The sequence below is a fragment of the Dipodomys merriami genome, unplaced genomic scaffold (assembly GCF_024711535.1).
Source record: "Dipodomys merriami isolate MVZ:Mamm:240054 unplaced genomic scaffold, mDipMer1.0.p SCAF_1, whole genome shotgun sequence".
NCBI classification, from domain to species: Eukaryota; Metazoa; Chordata; class Mammalia; order Rodentia; family Heteromyidae; genus Dipodomys; species Dipodomys merriami.
In genome coordinates, this window is record NW_027202270.1 from 98,964,048 (window position 1) to 98,985,500 (window position 21,453).

A 21,453-nucleotide genomic window follows, 5' to 3' on the forward strand; every position below is an offset into this window, starting at 1 on the left:
GTGGTAGAGTGCTAGCCTTGAGCTGAAGAGCTGAGGGACAGCGCCCACGACCCGACACACACACAAAAAAATGAAGTGTAAATACAGTCATTATATTCAATACATATTTGAAAATGGAATCGGGTAACTTGAGGGTATGGGAAAGATGGGAAGAATAATGGTAGGAGTGCTACTGGTCAAGATGCATTGTACTTATAAGCCGATTTGCTGAATTAAAATCACTGTGTATAAGTATTTAAAGGCAATTTAAAACAACTGAAATTGTAGTATTGTTAAAACAGAGGCTCAGATTAAAAGATTTTTTTCTTTAAACTAATCAAAGTTTTTATACTGGTGCTCTATCGCTGAGTTATACCCTCAGCCCCTCTCTTAACAGCATATCTTAGTCAAGAGAATGGAGGATTCTCTCTACCATAACCTCCTCGTATTCTTGGTCCTCTTGATTGTCATCTTCATTCTCATCATCTTCTTCATCAGGCTCAGGTAAATCCTCATCATCATCGAGTTCAGCTAACAGAGTACTAGCACGGCAGCTATCAAGAAAATCTAAGAAAAATGCAAACCTTATTGTCATATAGGATTGGCACCTGACTTCACAGCCACTTGAAATGTTGTAGAATCCTATCTCAAATATCTGAAAGCATTTTCAAAATGTAATGAGTAAAAAAAGAGCTGGCTGAAAGGTATTATCATTTTGTTGTTGAAAACAAAAACATGTGGTTCATGCCTATACTCCTCGCTACTTAGCAGGCTGAGATGAGGATCTCAGCTCAAAGTCAACCCAGACAGAAAAATCTGAAACTCTTATCTCCAATTAACTAGCAAAAAGCCAGAAGTAAGCTGGGTGCCAGTGGCTCACACCTGTAATTCTAGCTACTCAGGACGCTGAGATCTGAGGATCGTGGTTTGAAGCCAACCCGAACAAGAAAGCCCATGAGACTTTTATCGCCAGAAAAAGCTTATTCAGAAAATGCTGGAAGTGGCGCTGTGACTCAAGTAGTAGAGCAAAAGAAGCTCAGGGCACCCAGGCCCTGAGTTCAAGCCCCCCAAAAAAGGCCAGAAGTGGAGCTATAGCTCAAATGATAAGAGTGTCAACCTCAACAAAACAACTAAGCAAGAAAAATACAAAAACAAACAACTACTAAGCAAGAGCACAGGGTCCACAGTTTAAGCCCAGTCTACCTGCACACAGATATACACACAGATAGCACAACATGGAAATAGGTGTGTTTATTAATCATATTTAGAAGGTAGGCATTAGATGATTTTAATTTTTTTCTACATCTACAAAACTTTCTAAGTACTATTTAATAAATCTGAAAAAGCCATCTAGATACGGATAGCTGATTCAGGAGTGTAAGAACCAAAGATCAAGGTTTGAAGCCAGCCATGGTAAAAAAAAAAAAAAAAAAAAAACCATATGATTCCACCTTCAAAATAACAAGGAATGTGAGGCATGGCTCACATAGCAGAGTGCCATTAGTAAGCAAGCCAAGAAGGCACAGAGCTTCCAGTTTAAGGTCCATTACCAGCAAAAAAGAAAAGAAAAAAAAAAAAAAAAAAGGAAAAACTCATTATGTTATCTAGCTTTGTAACAGTTTTCACAAGACTTTGATAACAATGTATAAGCAATGAAGGTGTCGAAATCCTTGTAATTATGATAATTTACTAAAATTTCATTAGTACTGGGTGTAATAGTATACTCCTGTAATTTCAACACTTGAGAGACTGATGCAAGAAGATTATGAGCTCTAGGAAAGCCTAGGATACATAATGAGACCCTGTCTCAAAACAAAAAATAAAAAAATAAAAAAATAAAAAAAAGGCCAGGAACAGATGGCTCATACCTATAAGCCTACTGACTCAAAGCCAGCCCAAGCAGACAAATTTGAGAGATTCTTTTTTTTTTTTTTTTTTTTTTTTTGGGGGGGGTCGGGTCTGGTTGTAGGGCCTGAACTCTGGGCCTGGGCGCTGTCCCTCAGCTCTTCAGCTCAAGGCTAGCGCTCTACCACTTGAGCCATAGCGCCACTTCCGGCTTTTTTCTTTTTGCTTATGTGGTGCTAGGGAATCAAACCCAAGGCCTCAGGCATGCAAGGCAAGTGCTCTTATCACTGAGCCACCTTCCCAGCCCAAATTTGAGATTCTTACAATCAGTTAAAAAAAAAAAAAAAGTCAAGAAACAGAAGTGTGGCTCAAGTAGCAGAATGACAGCCTTGAAGAATAAAACAAAAACTAAGCAAAAGCCAGTCACACTATCAGATCAAAAAAGGGGAAGCTGATTGCCAGTGGCTCAGGCCTGTAATCCTAGCTACTCAGGAGGCTGAGATCTGAGGATGGCAGTTCAAAGCCAACCCAGGCAGGAAAGTCTATGAGACTCTTATCTCCAATTAACCACTAGAAAACCGGAAATGGTGCTGTAGCTCAAGTGATGGAGCGCTCATCTTGAGCTGAAGAGCTGAGGGACAGCGCCCAGGCCCAGGGTTCAAGCCCCACAACCGACCAAAAAAAGGGGGGGAAGAGGAAATGGTAGGGATGTAGTTCACTGGTGAGAGTATTTGCCTAGCAATGAACAAGTTTGATCTCAGCAGTACAAATCCACTAATGACATTAGGCAAAAAAAGATGACACCTGAAAGTTGTCAATGTCTACTTTATCACTAGTAACTTTAAGTGTTACATCACTGAGACTTACAAATATCATATTCGTAAGAGAAATAATTTTTTTATGTGTGGATGTAGGCGCAAGTACTAAGGCTTGAATTCCTTAGCATAGAAAGGCTGATGCTCTACCACTTGAGCCATACCTCCACTTCTGGCTTTTTGCTGAGATAAGAATCTCATATATTTTTCTGCCAGAGCTGGTTTCAAACTGTGATCCTCAGATTTTAGCATCCTGAGTAACTAGGATTATAGGTATAAACTACTAGTAGCCAACTAAGAAATAATTCTTTTTAACCAAAAGTCTACAGGAACCCAAAGTCTACAGTAACCCAAGAGAAAACCATAATAAAGGCATCATTATGTAAATACCTAAAAATTACTTTAAGCTGCAACTTACCATATAAGGAATATTCTGCTTCCTGACCGGTGTCACTCTCACTGGAGGTTGATGTGAGGCTGGTGGTTAAAGTATTACTTAACGACTGACCCACTGATAAAACTGTCGTTGCAGTAGCTACATTGCTGCTGCTAGTAACACTGGATGTTGACATGGTCACTGTTGATGTAGTACCAGGTGTGGTCAAATTAGGGAAACTTTGAGCACCCATAAGAGGAGAAGCTAAAGATAAAAATGAAGCAAGTCAGTATAAATAACATTGCAAAAACCTCAGAAAAACAAATATATTTATTGCCAAAAGAAGTAATAAAGTGCACTAATAATGAAAAAGTTGAAAAACAACTTTGGGAACCCAACTGAAATCCAACTAAAAATTTTTGTTTTAAATAGCAAAATATTTTCAAAATATTAAGCATAGCTTCTTAAAAAGCAAACTTTCAATAGAAGCAATTCCTAATTTTTTTTCCAAGGAAATTACTTTGACCCATGAGAAATTAAAATTAAATAATTAAAACCCATCCAGGGACTAACCAGAAGCTCTACAAGGATAATAATGTCATGTATTTCTGTGAAAAACGTAAGTGATATTGTTTTCTATCCTTTTAGAACAAGAGACTTTCCTACAGCTGATCTGAATTCTTAGAATGCTTCTGTAGACTGTAACTTCCAATTCCTGAAGTACTAAATCTGCTAAAGTTTTATCTTATATGGTTAACAGTCTAGTTAAATACTTGAACCAGAACACACTGAACAAGAGACCCTACATATTGCATCCCTCAAGCAGAAAAAGCATCGGGTCCCATAAGGAAAGCTCACTTACTTGCTGTGCTCATCACATTCCTCCCCAAAGTATTAGTGTTGTTATCACTGCTGCTTCGGCTTAGATTCATGTTGTTCGTGGCATTAGTCCGTGCTATATTTGCCACTCTCCTTACAAAACTCTCCAAGCTAGATGTTTCTCTTGAGGACAGGTTAGGTACACTTGCACTAGAGCTCATGGGGGCCCCAGCAGCCAACAAAGAACTCACTGACAGTCTGTTACTTGCTGAAGAGCTAAGGGGTCGTTGTGAAGCTGCTTCTTTATTAGTTAATTCAGATACTGAACTAACGTCAGGAGAACTAACACTAACAATTCCCATGGATATTGCACTAGACTCCCCAGGAGTACGAACAGAACTATCAGGGCCTAACTTCCTTTCAACATTTTCACTTCCCGTTTCCGCTGTTAAGGTGCTGGTGCTTGCACTGGAAGATGACCCTACTTCTGTTTGAGGGACGTTTTCAGCAGATGAAAGAACAACAATTGGTTCATGGACATCAGCTCCTGAAACTATACTGTGTTCCATTACAATTTCTGATCTCCGTTCCGTTTTGGTCGAACCCAAGCTGATGTCGCTGCTACTGGCCACGCTACACACAGAACTGCTGCTTCCTTTTCTACTTGAGGAGCCTGCAGCAGCAGATGTCTTGTCAGGACAGTTGTTTTTCACCAAGCTGCTCCATGATTGCGTTGTGCCTGAAACAGTGGATGAAACAGGTTTGGGTGATGCCACTGTATCAGGGTCGTACCCTGGTGCAAGCTTGAGGTCAAATTTTCCTTCTGCGCCCATACGGTAAGAGTTTGAGCCACCAGCATCCCAGGTGACATCAATCCAGCCTGGAAAGGGACAGGAGTTTGTGAGACCCAGCAGAAAGCAGATAGGAGCGTGTTAGACAGTAGCTCCACAATATGGGATCAGCTTTTCATCTGTGCTGTATTTCTCTGAATTTCTATAGTAATTTAATTTTTGCCAACCAAAATAAAGTTTGGACTGATCAGTGTGAAATACCGAACCTATATGGCTATTCTTGCTGTCTTATGTTCTGTGTTATTTAACTCTCACATACATGAAAAAAATATTTGAATTGTATACAACATTTCTGGAAAACATCTAAAATTAAATCTCCCATTTATTTTATGTATTTCTGACCTGTTTACAACTAGTAATATTTAGAAACAACATAAGGATCAAATTTACATTTGTAACACTACATTTTAAGTGGACTTGTTTTTCTCCTTTTTTTTTCATAGTTAGGGATTCAACCTAAGTCTTTTTTTTTTTTTTTTTTTTTGGTCGGTCGTGGGGCTTGAACTCTGGGCCTGGGCGCTGTCCCTCAGCTCAAGGCGAGCGCTCTACCACTTGAGCTACAGCACCACTTCCGGTTTTCTGGTGGTTTATTTGAGATAGGAGTCTCACGGTCTCTCCTGCCCGGGCTGGCTTTGAACCGCGATCCTCAGATCTCAGCCTCCTGAGTAGCTAGGATTACAGGCGTGAGCCACCAGCGCCCGGCTTCAACCTAAGTCTTTAAACACTACTAGACAACTACTTAACATGAAACTACATTCCCAGATCCTAAAAGAATGTTTTCAAAACTTAAAAATGCCTATTCAACTTCAACAAGAAAATGAAAGTTTAAAAATTGCTAACAAATAAAAATTCCTCTAAAAATGTCAGATTAGAATGATTTCTGAGGTTGGACCTTAGAAACCCTCTAAATACAGATATTCATATATGACTTGTAGAAAGTCTAGGTTAGCTCAAATAAAATATTAAGTTAGCATTTCAGTTGTGTTCTCAAAGTTCAATGGTTATTTGATTTTCTTAAGATTAAGTGTAACAAATTTGGTTAAGGACAGAAAAAATGTAAACAAAAGGGGAAAAGCATGCAAAGTTCTTTTATTGGAACCTATATACTAAAGCTAATAACATGTAAAGAACTAATAAGCATAATGACATTTAATCTATATTTATTTGTAATTAGAAAATTGTACTTTTTTAAAGAAAAGAAAATTCCAAGAGCAAAAAAGAAACTGCCTATTAGAAAGTAAGTTAATAGAGACCTTCGTGTTATAAGCTAGCTATCTATTCCAGAACACAACACATTTAAAAAATTACTTATAAAGTATAACAAGCTTTCATCAGCTGAAAAGTACTTTACCCACACACACACAGGTGTGAATTTAGCATACACATGCCACTGACATATCAAATCACACAGCCACCCATACACACAGTTCATATATGTTCAAGATGAAGCTCAGAGATAGGGGTATAATAGTGAATTACCTGCAGGGATTATCTGCATGTGAGTTCTTTCAAAGGAAAACTGACTGCCCCAAATCTATATTAAGTAGGTTAGATGTGATTTCAATTGCTTCAATTTATTCTGAATGCTGAAATAACCTCTGAAGAACCAACATTTTACTATCTCTTGTGCTACATAAAAAAGTCTGAAAAAAGGTAAGTTTCAAAACACATCCCAATCCCAAATAAAACTGAGTTCTACATAGCAAGAACTGGCCCCAAAACATGCTGATAACTTATTTTAGAACACTTACCAAAATCTGTACTTATATTTTTGTTTTACCAATAAAAGAGTTGTCCTTACCCACTGAATATGACTTTTAACAAAGTCACTTTTATATTTGTGCAACAGATGAATAAATGGATAGTTCTAGTACTACAGACTCTTCAGGAAGGAAACAGATATAACTGATATAACATGGAAAAAAATACTAAGAATATAAATTGCTTAAATAAGGCCTAAGATTGTCTTTAAACTGGTATTTCAAACCTGGTAGAAACAAGAAAGGGTAAATACAAAGTACAACTAAGTCTACAAATACAAAACTCTCAACTCCTCCTGTGTCCCTAAAACTGAAAGACTTTAGTAAAAATCAGTTAGAGTTAGTAAAACAAAACCAAAACATAGGCATTATTAAAAATTGGTTGGCATAAATATTTTAAAGTTTAGAACGTTCTCTAACATTCAATATTATGTAAAAACTTTTAGTTTGGGTTTTTTGGGGTTTTTTTGGTGCCAGTCCTAGGACTTGAAATCAGGGCCTGGATACTTTCTCTGAGCTTAAGGATAGTGCTCTACCACCTGAGTCACAGCTCTACTTTTGGCTTTTTTTGGGAGGTGGGGAGAGGTGGTTAACTGGAGGTAAGTCTCACAGAACTTTTCTCCCAGGCTAGCTGAAACCACAACCTCAGCTCTCAGCCTCCTGCGTATCAGTCATGGTCAGTCATGGGGCTTGAACTCTGTGCCTGGGCTGCTGTCCCTGAGCTCTTCAGCTCAAGGTGAGTCCTCTACCATTTGAGCCACAAGGCTCTGGTGGTTAACTGGAGATAAGAGTCTCACAGACTTTCCTGCCTAGGCTGGCTTTGAACCACAATCCTTAGATCTCCTCGTGAGCCACTGGCTGAATCTCTAAATTTTTTTTTTTTTTTTTTTTTTTTTTTTTGTCGGTCGTGGGTCTTGAACTCTGGGCCTGGGCGCTGTCCCTCAGCTCTTCAGCTCAAGGCGAGCGCTCTACCACTTGAGCTACAGCGCCACTTCCGGTTTTTTGGTGATTTATTGGAGATAGGAGTCTCACGGTCTTTCCTGCCCGGGCTGGCTTTGAACCGCGATTCTCAGATCTCAGCCTCCTGAGTAGCTAGGATTACAGGCGTGAGCCACCAGCGCCCGGCTGAATCTCTAAATTTTTAAGATCAGTAAAAGCAGCCCTTTCCTGAATATAGATTCTGAAATTAAGATTCTATCCAGAGTAAAAATTAATTATATTCCTATATCCCTAACTAGCTTATGTCAAAACAATTTCAGATAGACTATCAACTTATAAATATTGAGTAATACTCTAAATTTGCATTGAATAGTACTATTTTCATCTCAACCTTTACTAATGTTTATAATTTTTGTCTTATTATAAACCTGCTTGGAATTATCAATAATTTCAAGCAGAATTCAATGATACAGAAATACATTTAGTAATGTAGTAAAGGAACACAAACCTAAAAAGCAGTAAAATCAGCTGGGTGCTAGTAGCTCATGCCTATAATCCTAGCTACTCAGGAGGCTGAGATCTGAGGACTGTGGTTGAAGCCAGCCCAGGCAGAAAAATCTGTGAGACTCTCATCTCCAATAAATTACTCAGAAAAGACTGGAAGTGGCACTGTGGCTCAAATAAGAGTGCTAGTCCTTAGCAGAAAGAGGCTCAGGGACAGTGACCAAGTAAAATCAAAGGGTTTATTTAGATAACTGTTTATCACTTGAAATATAAATATATTGTGATAATATACAATTATGATAATTGTTAATTATTCTCTAAGCACTGTCCTTTTTATCATGAAACTTTGATAACTTGGTAAAAACTGAGATTATGACATGTTTCTTTTTTTAAAGCTAGGAAAAATTAGCTGGGTGCCAGTGGCTCATGCCTGTAATCCTAGCTACTCAGGAGGCTGAGATCTGAGGATTGCAGTTCAAAACCAGCCTGCGTGGGAAAATCCATGAGACTTTTTTTGTTTTTGTTTTTTTTGGTCGGTTGTGGGGCCTGAACTGTGGGCCTGGGCACTGTCCCTCAGCCATTCAGCTCAAGGATAGCACTCTACCACTTGAGCCACAGTACCACTTCTGGCTTTTTCTGCTTATGTGGTGCTGAGGAATCTAACCCAGGGCCTCATGCCTGCAAGGCAAGCACTGAGACTCTTATCTCCAATTAACTGCCAGAAAACAGAGTGACACTGTGGCTCAAGCGGTAGAGCACTCAAGTTGAGTTCAAGAGCTCAGGGACAGTGCCCAGGCCGAATTCAAGCCCTATGACTGACAAAAAAAATAAAAAGCTAGGAAAAATGGACAGGCATAAAACCATTAAGGTTCAGGAAATTACTTGCCAACAAATCAGTTTTTTAGTTATGATAAAAATAACCATGATGTCAGTAGCAATTAGTAAATTGCAGGGGTGAAGATGTTGTGATTCAAATAGCAGAATACTTGCTTAACAAATGCTAGACTGTTAGTTCAAACCTCATTAATGTAAAAAAAAAATGTGTTGAAGATGTTGTGATTCGAATAGCAGAATAACTGCTTAACAAATGCCACTGTTAGTTCAAACCTCATTAATGCTAAAAAAAAGTTTTGAAAATTAAATGGGTAAGGACTTTGCTAAAATTTATAGTATATCAAAGCTTGATTTTTAAGTCTCTCTCTTAAAGCTGGTAGATAAAAAATAATGAAATATTCATAATCTACTAAAAGATAAAGAAGCCATATTTGTTATTCCATGCTTTAATAAAAAATAAGTATAAACAATCCTTTTCCTTAAGAATGCCTTTAACATACAGTAAAAAATACCTTTAGTATGCAGTAAAAGTAACAAGACAAAACAAATTTAAAATCTTAGCACTCAGGAAGCTGAGGCAGGATCATTAGTTCAAGACAAGCTTGGGCATAATCAGTTAGAACCTGTCCACCTCCCCCTACCCCCTGACAAAAAAAAAGAAAAGAAATAGGGGGACTAGGAACACAGTTCATTTGCTGTTAGTATGCAAGCTAGCAAGTCTAAGGAGTTCAAATAACAGTACTACCAAATACATGTTAAAAAAAAAAAATGCTTGCTGGTGGACACCTGTAATCCTCACAGATAAAGATCGTAGAGGCAAGAGGATCACAAATTTAACTGTACCCCAGGCAAAATTTTGAGACTATCTCAAAAACAAAATAAAAATAAAAGAACAGGGGCTGGGAAGGTGGCTCAGTGGTAGAGTGCTTGCCTTGCATGCATGAGGCCCTGGATTCGATTCCTCAGCACCACATAAGCAAAAAGAAAAAAGTCAGAAGTGGCACTGTGGCTCAAGTGGTAGTGTTATCCTTGAGCTGAAGAACTGAGGGACAGCGCCCAGGCCCAGAGTTCAGGCGCCAGGACTGGATCCAAAAAAAAAAAAAAAAAAAATCAACAAATGAAAAATAAAAGGATAGGCACAGCATTTGCCAAACATATAACAAGCAATGATACTATCTCTGCCCAGTAACAGGAGAAAATGTCTCAAAGACACAGTGATAACCCTTTAAAATATTATTGCTTCTAGAAGAAAAAAAAAAAAGAATCAAGCTAGGTACCAGTGGCTCACGCCTGCAATCCTGGCTACTCAGGAGGCTGAGATCTGAGCATTGTGGTTGGAAGCTAGCCAAGGCAGGGAAGTCCTTGAGCTTCCAATTAAACACAGAAAAAGCAGGAAGTGGCATTATGGCTCAAGTGGGAGAGTGCTAACTTTGAGCAAAAAGGAGCTCAGGGACAGAGTCCAAGCCCCCAAGCCCAGAGCTGGAGCTCCATAACAAACCAACAAATAAAGAAAGAAAGAAAAATAAAGAATTAAGGGCTGGGAAGGTGGCTCAGTAGTAGAGTGCTTTCCTTGCATGCATAAGACCCTGGGTTCAATTCCCCAACACCACATAAGCAGAAAAAGCTAGAAGTGGTGCTGTGGCTCAAGTGGTAGAGCACTAGCCTTGAGCTAAAGAGCTCAGGGACAGAGCTCAGGCCCAGAGTTCAGGCCCATGATCGACAATATAAATAAATAAATAAATGAAAGTCTCTAATTTCTAAGGTTCCCCCCCCCCTTCAGCCTAATATAAAACTGCTAACAATTCTTACACATAGTCCTGAGATATTTATATATAAGAAAAACCCATTTAAGTATTTGGCGTCCAACAGCACAAGTGCTAAGTACCTACTCACCATTATGTAATTCTCCTGTGACAGTGCCTTCTCCTTGAGGGCTGCCATCTTGATCTCGCCATTTCCAATCAAGGCCTCTGATAACACGTGCGCCTGGAACCATGTATTTCAGAACTTGTGAGCGTACTAAACGTCTCTGTCTTCTAAGATTAGCTTCTGCCTCCTTAGCTGCTTTCCCTGTAACAGAACAATATAAACCAAATCATGTGTTAAAAATAAAATATAATTGTTTTCGTAAGTTGGAAAGTGGCCATATCCTCTCTTTACCTAGTTGATCTTCACATACTCCATTCACAGTGCCATAAAGTTCAAATCCAGATAGTGAGAGGTAGTGTGTTTGACCACTAGCATTCTTCCCCATCTGTTTAATTCTCACATGTCGCCACCCTTGCTTTTCATCCTTTGGTGGATCAAGAGGCCAGGTTGCAGTTGATCTATACATGTAATTAAGAAAAAAATAATGCTTTTAAATACATGATGAAAAGGTTTTCAAAGCATGACACATTACTTATATAAAAGAACTTTAGGAAAACGTTCCATATGCACTCAGTAATTTAAAGATCAAGAAACAAATGGGGGAAAAAAGTGAAGGCAACAAATAAAATGAAATGTTTAAGTATGCATTTGATTACATTAAATGACTCAAGATTAATACTGAAAGTCAGTTTGCAAATAAAACATACTTTAATGATGAAATTTTTTTAAAACTCATGAGAAGTATTAAATGATATATTAAAAATTTTAAATTTTAAAGCTTAAAAACCTTGAGGACACCTTAATGCCAGTGGTTCATGCTTATAAGCCTAGCTACTCCGGAAGCTGTATCATGGAGAAATGAGGCCTTAAGCCAGCCAGGCGATTCCATCATTAAAATAACTAAAAGCAGAAGAGAAGCATGACCTAAGTAAGTGTTACACCACCAGCCACACAAGCCAAACAAGTGTGAGGTCCTGAGTTCAAATCTAATACTGCCAAAGATGTAAAGCTATAGAATATTGCCTAATAATCTTAATGATAGAAAGTTCCCTTCAGAGCTAGGAATGTGGCTTAGTGGTAGTGGAGTCCTTGCCTAGCACGCATGAAGCCCTGGATCCAATTCCTCAGTACCACATAAACAAAAAAAGCTGAAGTGGTGCTGTGGCACAAGTGGTAGAGCACTAGCCCTGAGCATGAAGAGGCTCAGGGACAGAGCCCAGGCCCTGAGTGCTAACCCCAGCCCTGCAAAAGAGGGGGGAAAAAAAAAAGAAAAAAAAAGAGTTCTTTTCATAATTTAATTGTATAATCTGTCCTTGAAATACGCCATAATGAGTTCTCAGCTAAAGTAAAATGGGCTAGATACATGACTCAAGTGGTAGGTAGTGTTTGCCTAGCAAGCCTGTGGCTCACACCTATAATCCTATCATTCAGGAGGTATGATCTGAAGTCAGTCCAAGCAGGTCTCCAATAAACCACCTAATAAAAAGCTGGAAGTGGAACAATGGGTGAAGCGGTAGACCACTAGCCTTGAGCAAAAAAGGTCAGAGACAGTACCCAGGACAACAAAAAAGGCCATTTTGTACACTTAAAACTTGAAATAAGCCAGCGTTGATGGCTCATGCCTGCAATCCTAGCTACTTAGGAGGCTGAGATATGAGGATCAAGGTTCAAAGCCAGCCTGGGCATTTCGGAACGTCCATGAGACACTTATCTCCAATTAACCACCTGAAGTGGGCCTATGGCTCAAATGGTAGAGTGCTGGCCTTGAGTTGAAGAGCTCAGGGACAACACCCAGGCCAAGAGTTCAAGCCCCAACAACAACAACAAAAAAAAAAAACATGAAATAATATTAATATGTTAATAACATTATTATTACTGAGCTGGGATATAGCTCAGTAGTAATATGGTTATCTGGCATGTGTAAGGCAGAGGAAGCATGTAATTTGATTCCAAGCAAAACAAGAGTACATATAGATATGTATGTATGTGTGTGTGTATGTGTGTCTGTGTCTGTGTGTGTGTATGCATGCATGTGTGGTCAATATGTAGAATTTTCCAAGTGATATATAAAAAATTTTAAGTTAGAAATAATTTCACTAAGAATAGCCATTATCGATCTGTCAAATACTCATTATCTGTGACTAGATGGAGAACTATAAAGAGCTAATTTCATATTTTACTTCCCATTTGTATATATCCATACACATATAGTCCTAAAACAAATATACTCAACTTTCTGCAAATATTTAACTGTTTGACAAAATTTCGTAGTTAGTATTTCTGGATTTTAGTGCTTAAACTACAGAGAAAATAAATTCACTTTAGAAAGAATATAGATGTTACAGTATTTCTTAAAGAAGAGATAAACCTTTTACTGAGTTTCCCAATTTTGCAAAGACACCACAACTAACCCTGGTTCATTGAGACTGCAGTCATCAACATGGGTATACAAAGAAGTCCAGTTCTGTCCATCTTTGGATACCTGGAAAACCCAATTTCTCAGTGCAGATCTTCCATAACCACGAGCATGGCGAAGTGTATATGCTGATGGTATCACCCAGAGACCCAGATCTATAGCAAACCAGGCATTCTTATCATCATTGCTATGACAATTTAAAGCTGAATTATCGCGACTTAGTATATCTTCCAATCGACCATATGGTAAATTTCTTCCTTCTGATGATGTTACTACTACAAGTCCATAGGCGGCAGGATTAACCCATTCATACGCAGTTCTGCACAAAAATAAGAAAAATAGAAAATTTGAACAATGTTAAAGCAATACCAATAATTCATATTAGTTATATTAGTAGGGCTGGGAAAGTGACTTAGTGGTAGAGTGCTTGCCTAGCATCCATGAAACCCTGGGTTTGATTCCTTAGTACCACATAAACAGAAAAAGGCCAGAAGTGGTACTGTGGATCAAATGGTATAGTGCTAGCCTTGAGCAAAAGAAGTTCAGGGACAGTGCCCAGGTTCTGAGTTCAAGCCTCAGGACTGGCAAAAAAATAAATAAATTTTATTACTGTAAGTAAAATTCTACAGTTAACAACTTAAGGCATTGTTTTCTATTAAAAATTTAATTTTATGAAATTCCTTAAACTACCTAAGAGCAGCTAATAATTTTATTACTACCTAGAATTAATTTTCAGGTGAATAATGTCACCTAACAGAAAGACTTACTTTGCATTTGTCCCAATCCAGTAAATGATTCCATTTTCATCAAAATCATGCTGGTGTCTAAATATGAAATTTTGGCCTTCTCTCAGTTTTCGAACGAAAACAAATGAAGATCGGTCAAAATCATACCACTGTTTTGCTACCTAAACCAAAGAAAACATACAAGACAGTCTTTTTAATAATGTTATTTTAAAAGCATTTAACACTATTTTTCTCATTTCTTAAGGTCAATTATTATTAGAACTGTTCATTAAAAATATTTAAAAACCAGGAACTGGTGCCTCTTGCCTGTAATCCCAGCTACTTAGGAGGCTAAGATCTGAGGATCATGGTTGTCAATGAAACTCTTAGGTGCAATTAACCACCAAAAAGCTGAAAGTGAAAAGCTGTGGCTCACGTGGTAGAATGCTAGCTTTGAGGAAAAGAGCTCAGAAACAATGCAGGCCCTGAGCTCAAGACCCAGAAATAGCACAAAAAAAGCAAAACAAAAAAATTAAAAAAAAAAAAAAAGATCCTCTTCCATTAAAAAAAAAAAATCCCTGTACCAAACAACAACAAAAGATTAAAGCTGTTAACTGTTAAATCTGCCTATTAAATTAAAAAAAAAACTTTAAATAAAAATAAACTATCTGCCAGGGACTGTTGGCTCATACTTGTAATTCTAGCTAGGCAAGAGACTGAGACCTGAAGATTCAGGTTTGAACTCATCCTATGCAATCCTTGAGCCTTGATTTCCAATTAACCAGCAAAAAGCAGGACTGGAAGTATAGCTAAAGTAGAAGAGTGCCATCAGCAAAACAGCAGGGAAGGTAAGGCCCTAAAGATGCATAAATTACTCCTTTGATTATTCCTTTATTATTTAGGTATTTTTAAACGATATAAGTAGTTACAATAAATACTAGGCATTGGTGGCTCATGCCCGTAATCCTGGCTACTCAGGAGGCTGAGATCTGAGAATTGTGGTTCAAAGCCAGCCCAAGTATGTAAGGCCATGAAAATCTTATCTCTAATAAATCACCAGAAAACCAGAAGTGGCACTGTGCCTCAATTAGCGGAGTGCTAGCCTTAAGCTCAAAGAGTTGAGGGAGCTGGGCGCTGGTGGCTCACGCCTGTAATCCTACCTACTCAGGAGGCTTAGATCTGAGGATCTCAGTTCAGAGCCAGCCCGGGCAAGAAAGGGCAAGAAAGTCCCTGAAACTCTTATCTCCAATAAACCACCAGAAAACCGGAAGTGGCGCTGTAGCTCAAGTGATAGAGTGCTCACCTTGAGCTGAAGAGCTGAGGGAAAGTGCTCAGGCCCAGAGTTCAAGACCCATGACCAACAAAAAAAAAAAAAAAAAAGAGCTGAGACAGCACTCAGCTCAAGTTCAAGCCCCATGACAAAAAAAAAAAAAGATATTTAGATTATGTAACATTGTTTTACAAAATATATACAAATATATTCCCAACAGTGGATTTATTGGGCCAAGTGTCACTGGCCCAAACCCTGTAATCATAATTCAGAAGGCTGGGATCCAAAGAATTGAGGTTCAAAGTCGGTCCAAACAAAAATGTTGGTGAGACTCTACCTTCAAACTAACCAGCAAAAGGACAGACTGGTGATGTGGCTCAACTGGTAGAAAGCCAACCAAGAAGGTTCAAGCCCCAATTTCAAATCTAATACCTAGCCAGGTGCCAATGGCTCATGCCTATAAGCCAATGGCTCATGCCTATAATCCTAGCTACTCAGGAGGCTTAGATCTGAGGAATGCACTTTGAAGCAAACCTATGAAAAAACGTCCATGAGACTTATATTGAGTTAACCAGCAAAAACTCTAGGGGCGAGGATCAAGTGGCAGAGCACCAGCCTTAAGCAAGAAAACCAAGAAAGAGATGGGTGCTGGTGGCTTATGTCTGTAATCCTAACTACTCAGGAAGCTGAGATCTGATGATCATAGTTCGAAAGCCAGCCTGGACAGGTAAGTTCCTAAAGTTCTTATTTATATTTAACTACCCCCCAAAAATCAGCAGTATAGAGCTGTGGCTTAAGTGGTAGAGCAGTAGCTTTGAGTAGAAAAGCTCAGGGATAGCACCCAGGACCTGAGTTCAGGACTGGAACAAAAAGAAAAAAAAAAGGAAAAAAAAAAGCCAAGAACCAGAGGTCCAGAGTTCAAGCCCTAGCACTACTGCATACATGCAGAAGGTGTGGTTGAAAGTGATGAAATGTCAGCCTACCAATTGCAAGACACCAAGTTCAAGTCCCAGTAATACAAAAAAAAAAAAAAAAAAAAAAAAAAAGCAAACAAACACAAATAGTGGTAGAGAAAAACATTAATGGGCCAAAAAGGAGTAAGTGTAAATAATACACTATGCCCTTGCCAGACAGAAACCCACCATCTTCAAGAGATACTGTTCTAGAGATTCAACAGTAGCTAATGGTTCCATCTTCAACATTCTGCCAGTCCGATCAATCAGTGCAGTTTCACCAGGTGCACGTTCCAAACGAAAACGCAATCTCCTTGTAAGTATCTGCATGAAAATGATAATCTTTATAAAATACATTTCCTTTTTTTGAGAAGCGTAAAAATGATACACATGAAATAACCACAACAACTGAGATTTATGAAGCATAATCATAATGGGATAAGCAATCGTGTGTGTGTGTGTGTGTGTGTGTGTGTGTGTGTGTGTGTAATCATAATGGGATAAGCAATCGTGTGTGTGTGTGTGTGTGTGTGTGTGTGTGTGTGTGTGTGTGTGTGTGTGTGTGTGTGTGTGTGTGTGTGTGTGTGTGTGTGTGTGTGTGTGTGTGTGTGTGTGTGTGTACACACCCTTCTCTGGTCATGGGCTTGAACTCAGGGCCTAAGTGCTATCCCTGAGCTTTTTAAAAAGCTCAAGGCTAGCACTGTATCACTTTGAGCCACAGTGCCACTTCCAGTTTTCTGGTGGTTAATTGAAGGTAAGAGTCTCATGGACTATCCTGCCTGTGCCACTTCGAACTGCAATCCTCAGATCTCAGCATCCTGAGAAGCTAGGATTATAGGTATGAGCCACCAGTACAGACAGACAGACACACACACACACACACACATACACGTATGTATGCATGTAGGTTCACTATCAGAAGTAAAGCTGTGGCCCAAGGCAATAGGTCTGAGGAAAAACACTCAAGGACAGCACCTGTAAAGGTCCACTGAATAAATGATAAAGCCTACCACCAAAAACAAGGGCTGCAGGTATGGCTTAAGTAGTATGGTGGACATGTGAAATGTGAGGACCTGAGTTCAAACCCCAGTGAGACACACACACACACACACACACACACACGCTGAAGTTTCTAAGTAACTTCAAATACATGTAACTTAAATAAAGGTATACTATAACACTAACAGAAATGTTGTACCTTGAATTTTTTACTCATAATTTTTCAGGAAAAGTTTTTAAAAAGTAAAGTCAGTTAACTTAAAAGTAGCTTAAAGTCAGATTATTGGCTCTATAATCAGCTTTTTAAATATAAAATTTCTTACTTCAGTACATTTTAGTGAGCAACAAAAACAAAATGTCACTTCAGTAAGCTTCATTTCTATATAAATCTTACATACAGATCTAGTCCCTATACAAGCATACTTAAATATTTATGTGTCCTTTGATATCATTTTAGACTACAAAATGACCAGAGGGCACATTCCTGGTCTTTCTATTTGGGGATCTTGTATAATCTCCTTAAATAAAACATGCATAATAGAAGATGCTGGTATTCCCAGGACCATATACGCAAGAGAATTACCAGTCTCTTAGACTATTCTCCAACTCATTCACTTATGAGGATCAAGCCAGGTAATGGTCAGGTTTATAATCCCAGCTACTCAAGAGTCTAAGTTCTGAAGAACCTAGTTCAAAGCCAGACAGGGCAGGAAAGTCTTTGAGACTAATCTCCAATTAACTAAGAAAAAAAGCAGGAAGTAGAGTTGTGGTACAAGGGTAGAGTGCTAGCCTTGAGCAAAAAGCTTAGGGACAGTGCCCAGGTCCTGGGTTCAAACCCCAGAACTAGAATTAAAAAAAAAAAAAAATCTGGGCATCAGTGGTTTATGACTATAATTCTAGCTACTCAGGCTGAGCTCTAAGGATACAGTTCAAAGCCAGCCCAGGCAGGAAAGTCCATGAGACTCTTATCTCCAATTAATCACCAGAAAACTGTGGCTCAAGTGGTAGAGCACTAGCCTTAAGCTGAAGAGCTGAGGGACAGCATGCAGGCCCAGAGTTCAAGCCCCATGACTGACCAAAAAAAAAAAAAAAAAAACCACAGGCCTTGAGTTTAAGCCCCAGTACAGTACTAGCACCAGAAAAAAAGCCTTTTTAAAAACAAGAAAAGCAAATCATTGTTCCTATGTGCATTCACTAATACTAGCTACCACTGTACATAATTACCTGGAGGTTATATGTAGATCCTGGTGTATCGTATAAATGGAGAGGTAATCGTTCAATTGATTCTAGTACTGCTATTAACTTTCGAATTAATGCAACTGCTGGTCGACTGTGAAGAGAAAGTAACTGTTAACTTTGCATAATTACAAATAATGTTCATAGAGAACTGCAATAAACAACCTAACATAGTATTCTACTTTCTTCCAAAATGCAAAGAAACAATTTTGCCATAGACTAGTACTGAATAGTCAAAGATTCTCATAACAGTTTACTTCACTTAGGAATATTTTATTTTTATAATTTAAAATTAGCAATTATACTCAATGCAGATCAACTTTCACATTTAAACAAGTTTATAATATTTGTTGCATAAAAAGAATATAAAGCAGGGCTGGGAAGGTGGCTCAGTGGTAGAGCGCTTGCCTTGCATGCATGAGGCCCTGGGTTCAATTCCTCAGCACCACATAAGCAGAAAAAAAAAAAAAAAAAGCCAGAAGTGGCACTGTGGCTCAAGTGGTTGAGCTGAAGAGCTGAGGGACAGCACCCAGGCCCAGAGTTCAGGCCCCACGACCGGACCCCCCCCCAAAAAAAGAATATAAAGCAGCAAAGTTTTAAGAAAGAAAATATTTGATAGTATATCAAAATGTAAATGCACATAGCATTTTTGGGGAAGTAACTGGAAAATTTAAAAACCTCTATAACACAATCATTCCACTTAAGGAAATTATGTAAAAAGATGTTTCCATAAAGACAAGTATATTTAAATACTATTAGTAATCACTTCCAAAGTGCCAAAATGTTTAATATAGTATAATTTCAATAAACTACTATCCACAAAGATATAATAGGTTAGGTGTGATCACATACTTCTAATCTCACTACTCATGAATCAGAGACTTACAGATAACAAATTCAAGTTTATCCCTCAGAAATCCTACCTCAGAGACAGAATATATAAAAGGGCTGTGCATGTGGCTCAAGTAGTACTACCAAAATAAGATAGACAAATAAATAGATACAGACAGACATTAAGTACTCATTAGAAATCAAGCTACTTGGATTTTACTTGTAGAAAAATTTGAGCCAAGTGAAGTGCCTGGTACCTCTAATCATAGCTATAGAGATTACGAGGACCAGGGTTTGAACACAGCCCGGGCAAAAAGTTTATAAGACCCATCTCAACCACTATCTGGATACAAGGGCATGTATGTGTGATCCCAGTTATGTAGGAGGCTGAGATCAGATAGAGATTCCATGCCAGCATGGGCAGAAAAGTCCATGAGATTCCATCTCAATAGATAGAAGCTGGGATTAAAGAAAGATGACCCTGAGGAGCACCGGTACCTCATAACTGAAATTCTAATTACTCAAGATGTTAAGATCTGAGATGCTAAGATCTAAGCCAGCCTGGGCAGTAAAGTCCTTTAGACTCTAATCTCCAATTAACCACCCAAAAGTTGGAAGTAGAGCTGTGGCCCCATTGGTAGAATGCTAGCCTTGAGCACAAATGCTGAGGGACAGCACCTGTGATCAAGCCCCAAAACTGGTACATGCATGCTCATGTGTATATACATACAATAAGCAAGACACATTCATAAAAATAAGCAGAGCTAAAAGGGCTGGGAACATGGCTCCCGAGTACTATCATAAAATTTATAGTACCTCCAATAAACTTTATAGCCTCAAAAAGTAGGCAAAATAGTATAATATACTAAGACCCAGCTTCAGCAATTCAATCCGAAAGGCTGGTCTATTATTTTTCTTGTTACATTTTTTTTTTGGAGAGGGGGCAGGATAGTAGTAGGCTTCAAGTTAGGGCCTTGTACTTGCTAGACAAGTGCTCTACCATATCAGCCAGACCCTCAGTCTTTCAAAATTTCATTTTGCAGTAGGCTCTTTTTGCTGCAGCTTTAACTACAATTCCATCTTCTTATTTAGCTAGAATAAAGGTATACCACCATTTTTTATGGCTGAGATGGGATCTTGCGAACTTTTCCACAAGTTGTCCTCAAACAGTGATCTTCCTGATCTCACTCTTCCAAATAGCAAGGATTACATTGTGAGCCACTGCCCTAGCATGTCAATCTATTTTTTTCTCTATATATTTGAGCTGGTATTGGGACATGAACTGGCTCTGCTTTTGTGTTTCTGGCTGGGGTGCTACACTCGAGAAATACCAGCAGTCTAGCATTTTTTGCTGGTTAACATGACTCAACATGGAACGTTGAGTCAAACCATGATCCCCCAACGCTTATCCTCCTGAGTAGCTAAGATTACAAGTGTGAGCCACCAACACCTAGCTAGACAAATTATTTGTAACAGTTACCCTTCTCCCCTATATTTTAAAGAAAATGATGCATATCATTTCATCCAGAACTAAAAACTAGTATCTTTATCACATAAAATAGAATTAAAAATGATTACTTAATAGCTTCAAATTAAAGTTAGCCAGTGGTCACATTTTCAACTATATTGTGACTTTCTGAAAGTCTCACTAGCTCAAGCTGGCTTCAAACACCCTACATAGCTCACTTTTGTCTTAAAGAAACAGGTGCTTAACAGTAAGGGATCATCTATGTTCATACCGAACATGTGGTTATTTAAACTGTTTTATTCTATCAGACTAAAAGAATTTTCAAAATGTTCCCTAATACATTTATGAGCATTGAATAAAATAACTCTTATTTAACTCATATAAAACAACTCAATAAAAATTAAGAGTTCCTTTCATGTGTATAAACAGTTATTTTAGGGAAGTATGCAAACTGAAAATATTTCAAACATCAAATTTAATGAAATTTGGGATTTATGTTTTGACTTGGGTGCTGGGGATTGAACCAAGGGCCTTATATATGCTAATAAGCACATTAATGTAATCTCCCAGGCCCTGGTTTTTACCTTTCATCATCTTCATTTTCACTAAAGGCTGTTTTGAAAACATTTATTCTTTCTACCAGTTGACTACAATCTTGCTTCATATCCAAATCCATGCTCTAAAAACAAAAAGTAGAAAGAACAAAGAAGTTTTTATGGATATTGGTTAAATTTATCAGAAATTCACGGAATAAAATATATTTACATCACTTTTCAAATCATTAATAAAACTTGAGTAAAATCACGAATCAATCTGTCACAAAAATTCACTGTATGGTCAGCAGCCTGTAACTAGCATATAGGTTTTTCCTTTCTTCAATGTTATAAGGTAGTCAGCAAATACACTGCTAAGTCAGTGTTTTCCAAATATGCACAATGATTCCTTGTTACGTGAAAATGAATAT

At 38.3% G+C, this 21,453-nt stretch overlaps 1 protein-coding gene across 7 annotated transcripts in view; it reads right to left on the reverse strand.

The window, feature by feature from the left end:
• The window catches only part of Hectd1 (HECT domain E3 ubiquitin protein ligase 1), a 103,397-nt gene that overhangs the window by 22,118 nt on the left and 59,826 nt on the right, over positions 1-21,453 (reverse strand). For 2 of the 7 annotated variants that reach the window (XM_070026356.1, XM_070026324.1), the window contains exons 18-27: positions 21,074-21,168; positions 18,179-18,284; positions 16,145-16,279; positions 13,775-13,914; positions 13,003-13,326; positions 10,883-11,049; positions 10,616-10,792; positions 3,878-4,714; positions 3,058-3,279; positions 419-546 (exon numbers count right to left, since the gene is read on the reverse strand). In XM_070026356.1, coding sequence (XP_069882457.1) covers positions 419-546; positions 3,058-3,279; positions 3,878-4,714; positions 10,616-10,792; positions 10,883-11,049; positions 13,003-13,326; positions 13,775-13,914; positions 16,145-16,279; positions 18,179-18,284; positions 21,074-21,168 — 2,331 coding nt within the window. Of the gene's footprint in view, positions 1-412; positions 547-3,057; positions 3,280-3,877; positions 4,715-10,615; positions 10,793-10,882; positions 11,050-13,002; positions 13,327-13,774; positions 13,915-16,144; positions 16,280-18,178; positions 18,285-21,073; positions 21,169-21,453 lie in introns of all 7 variants that reach the window. The other 5 variants (XM_070026347.1, XM_070026321.1, XM_070026365.1 and 2 more) reach the window with 3 other exon arrangements.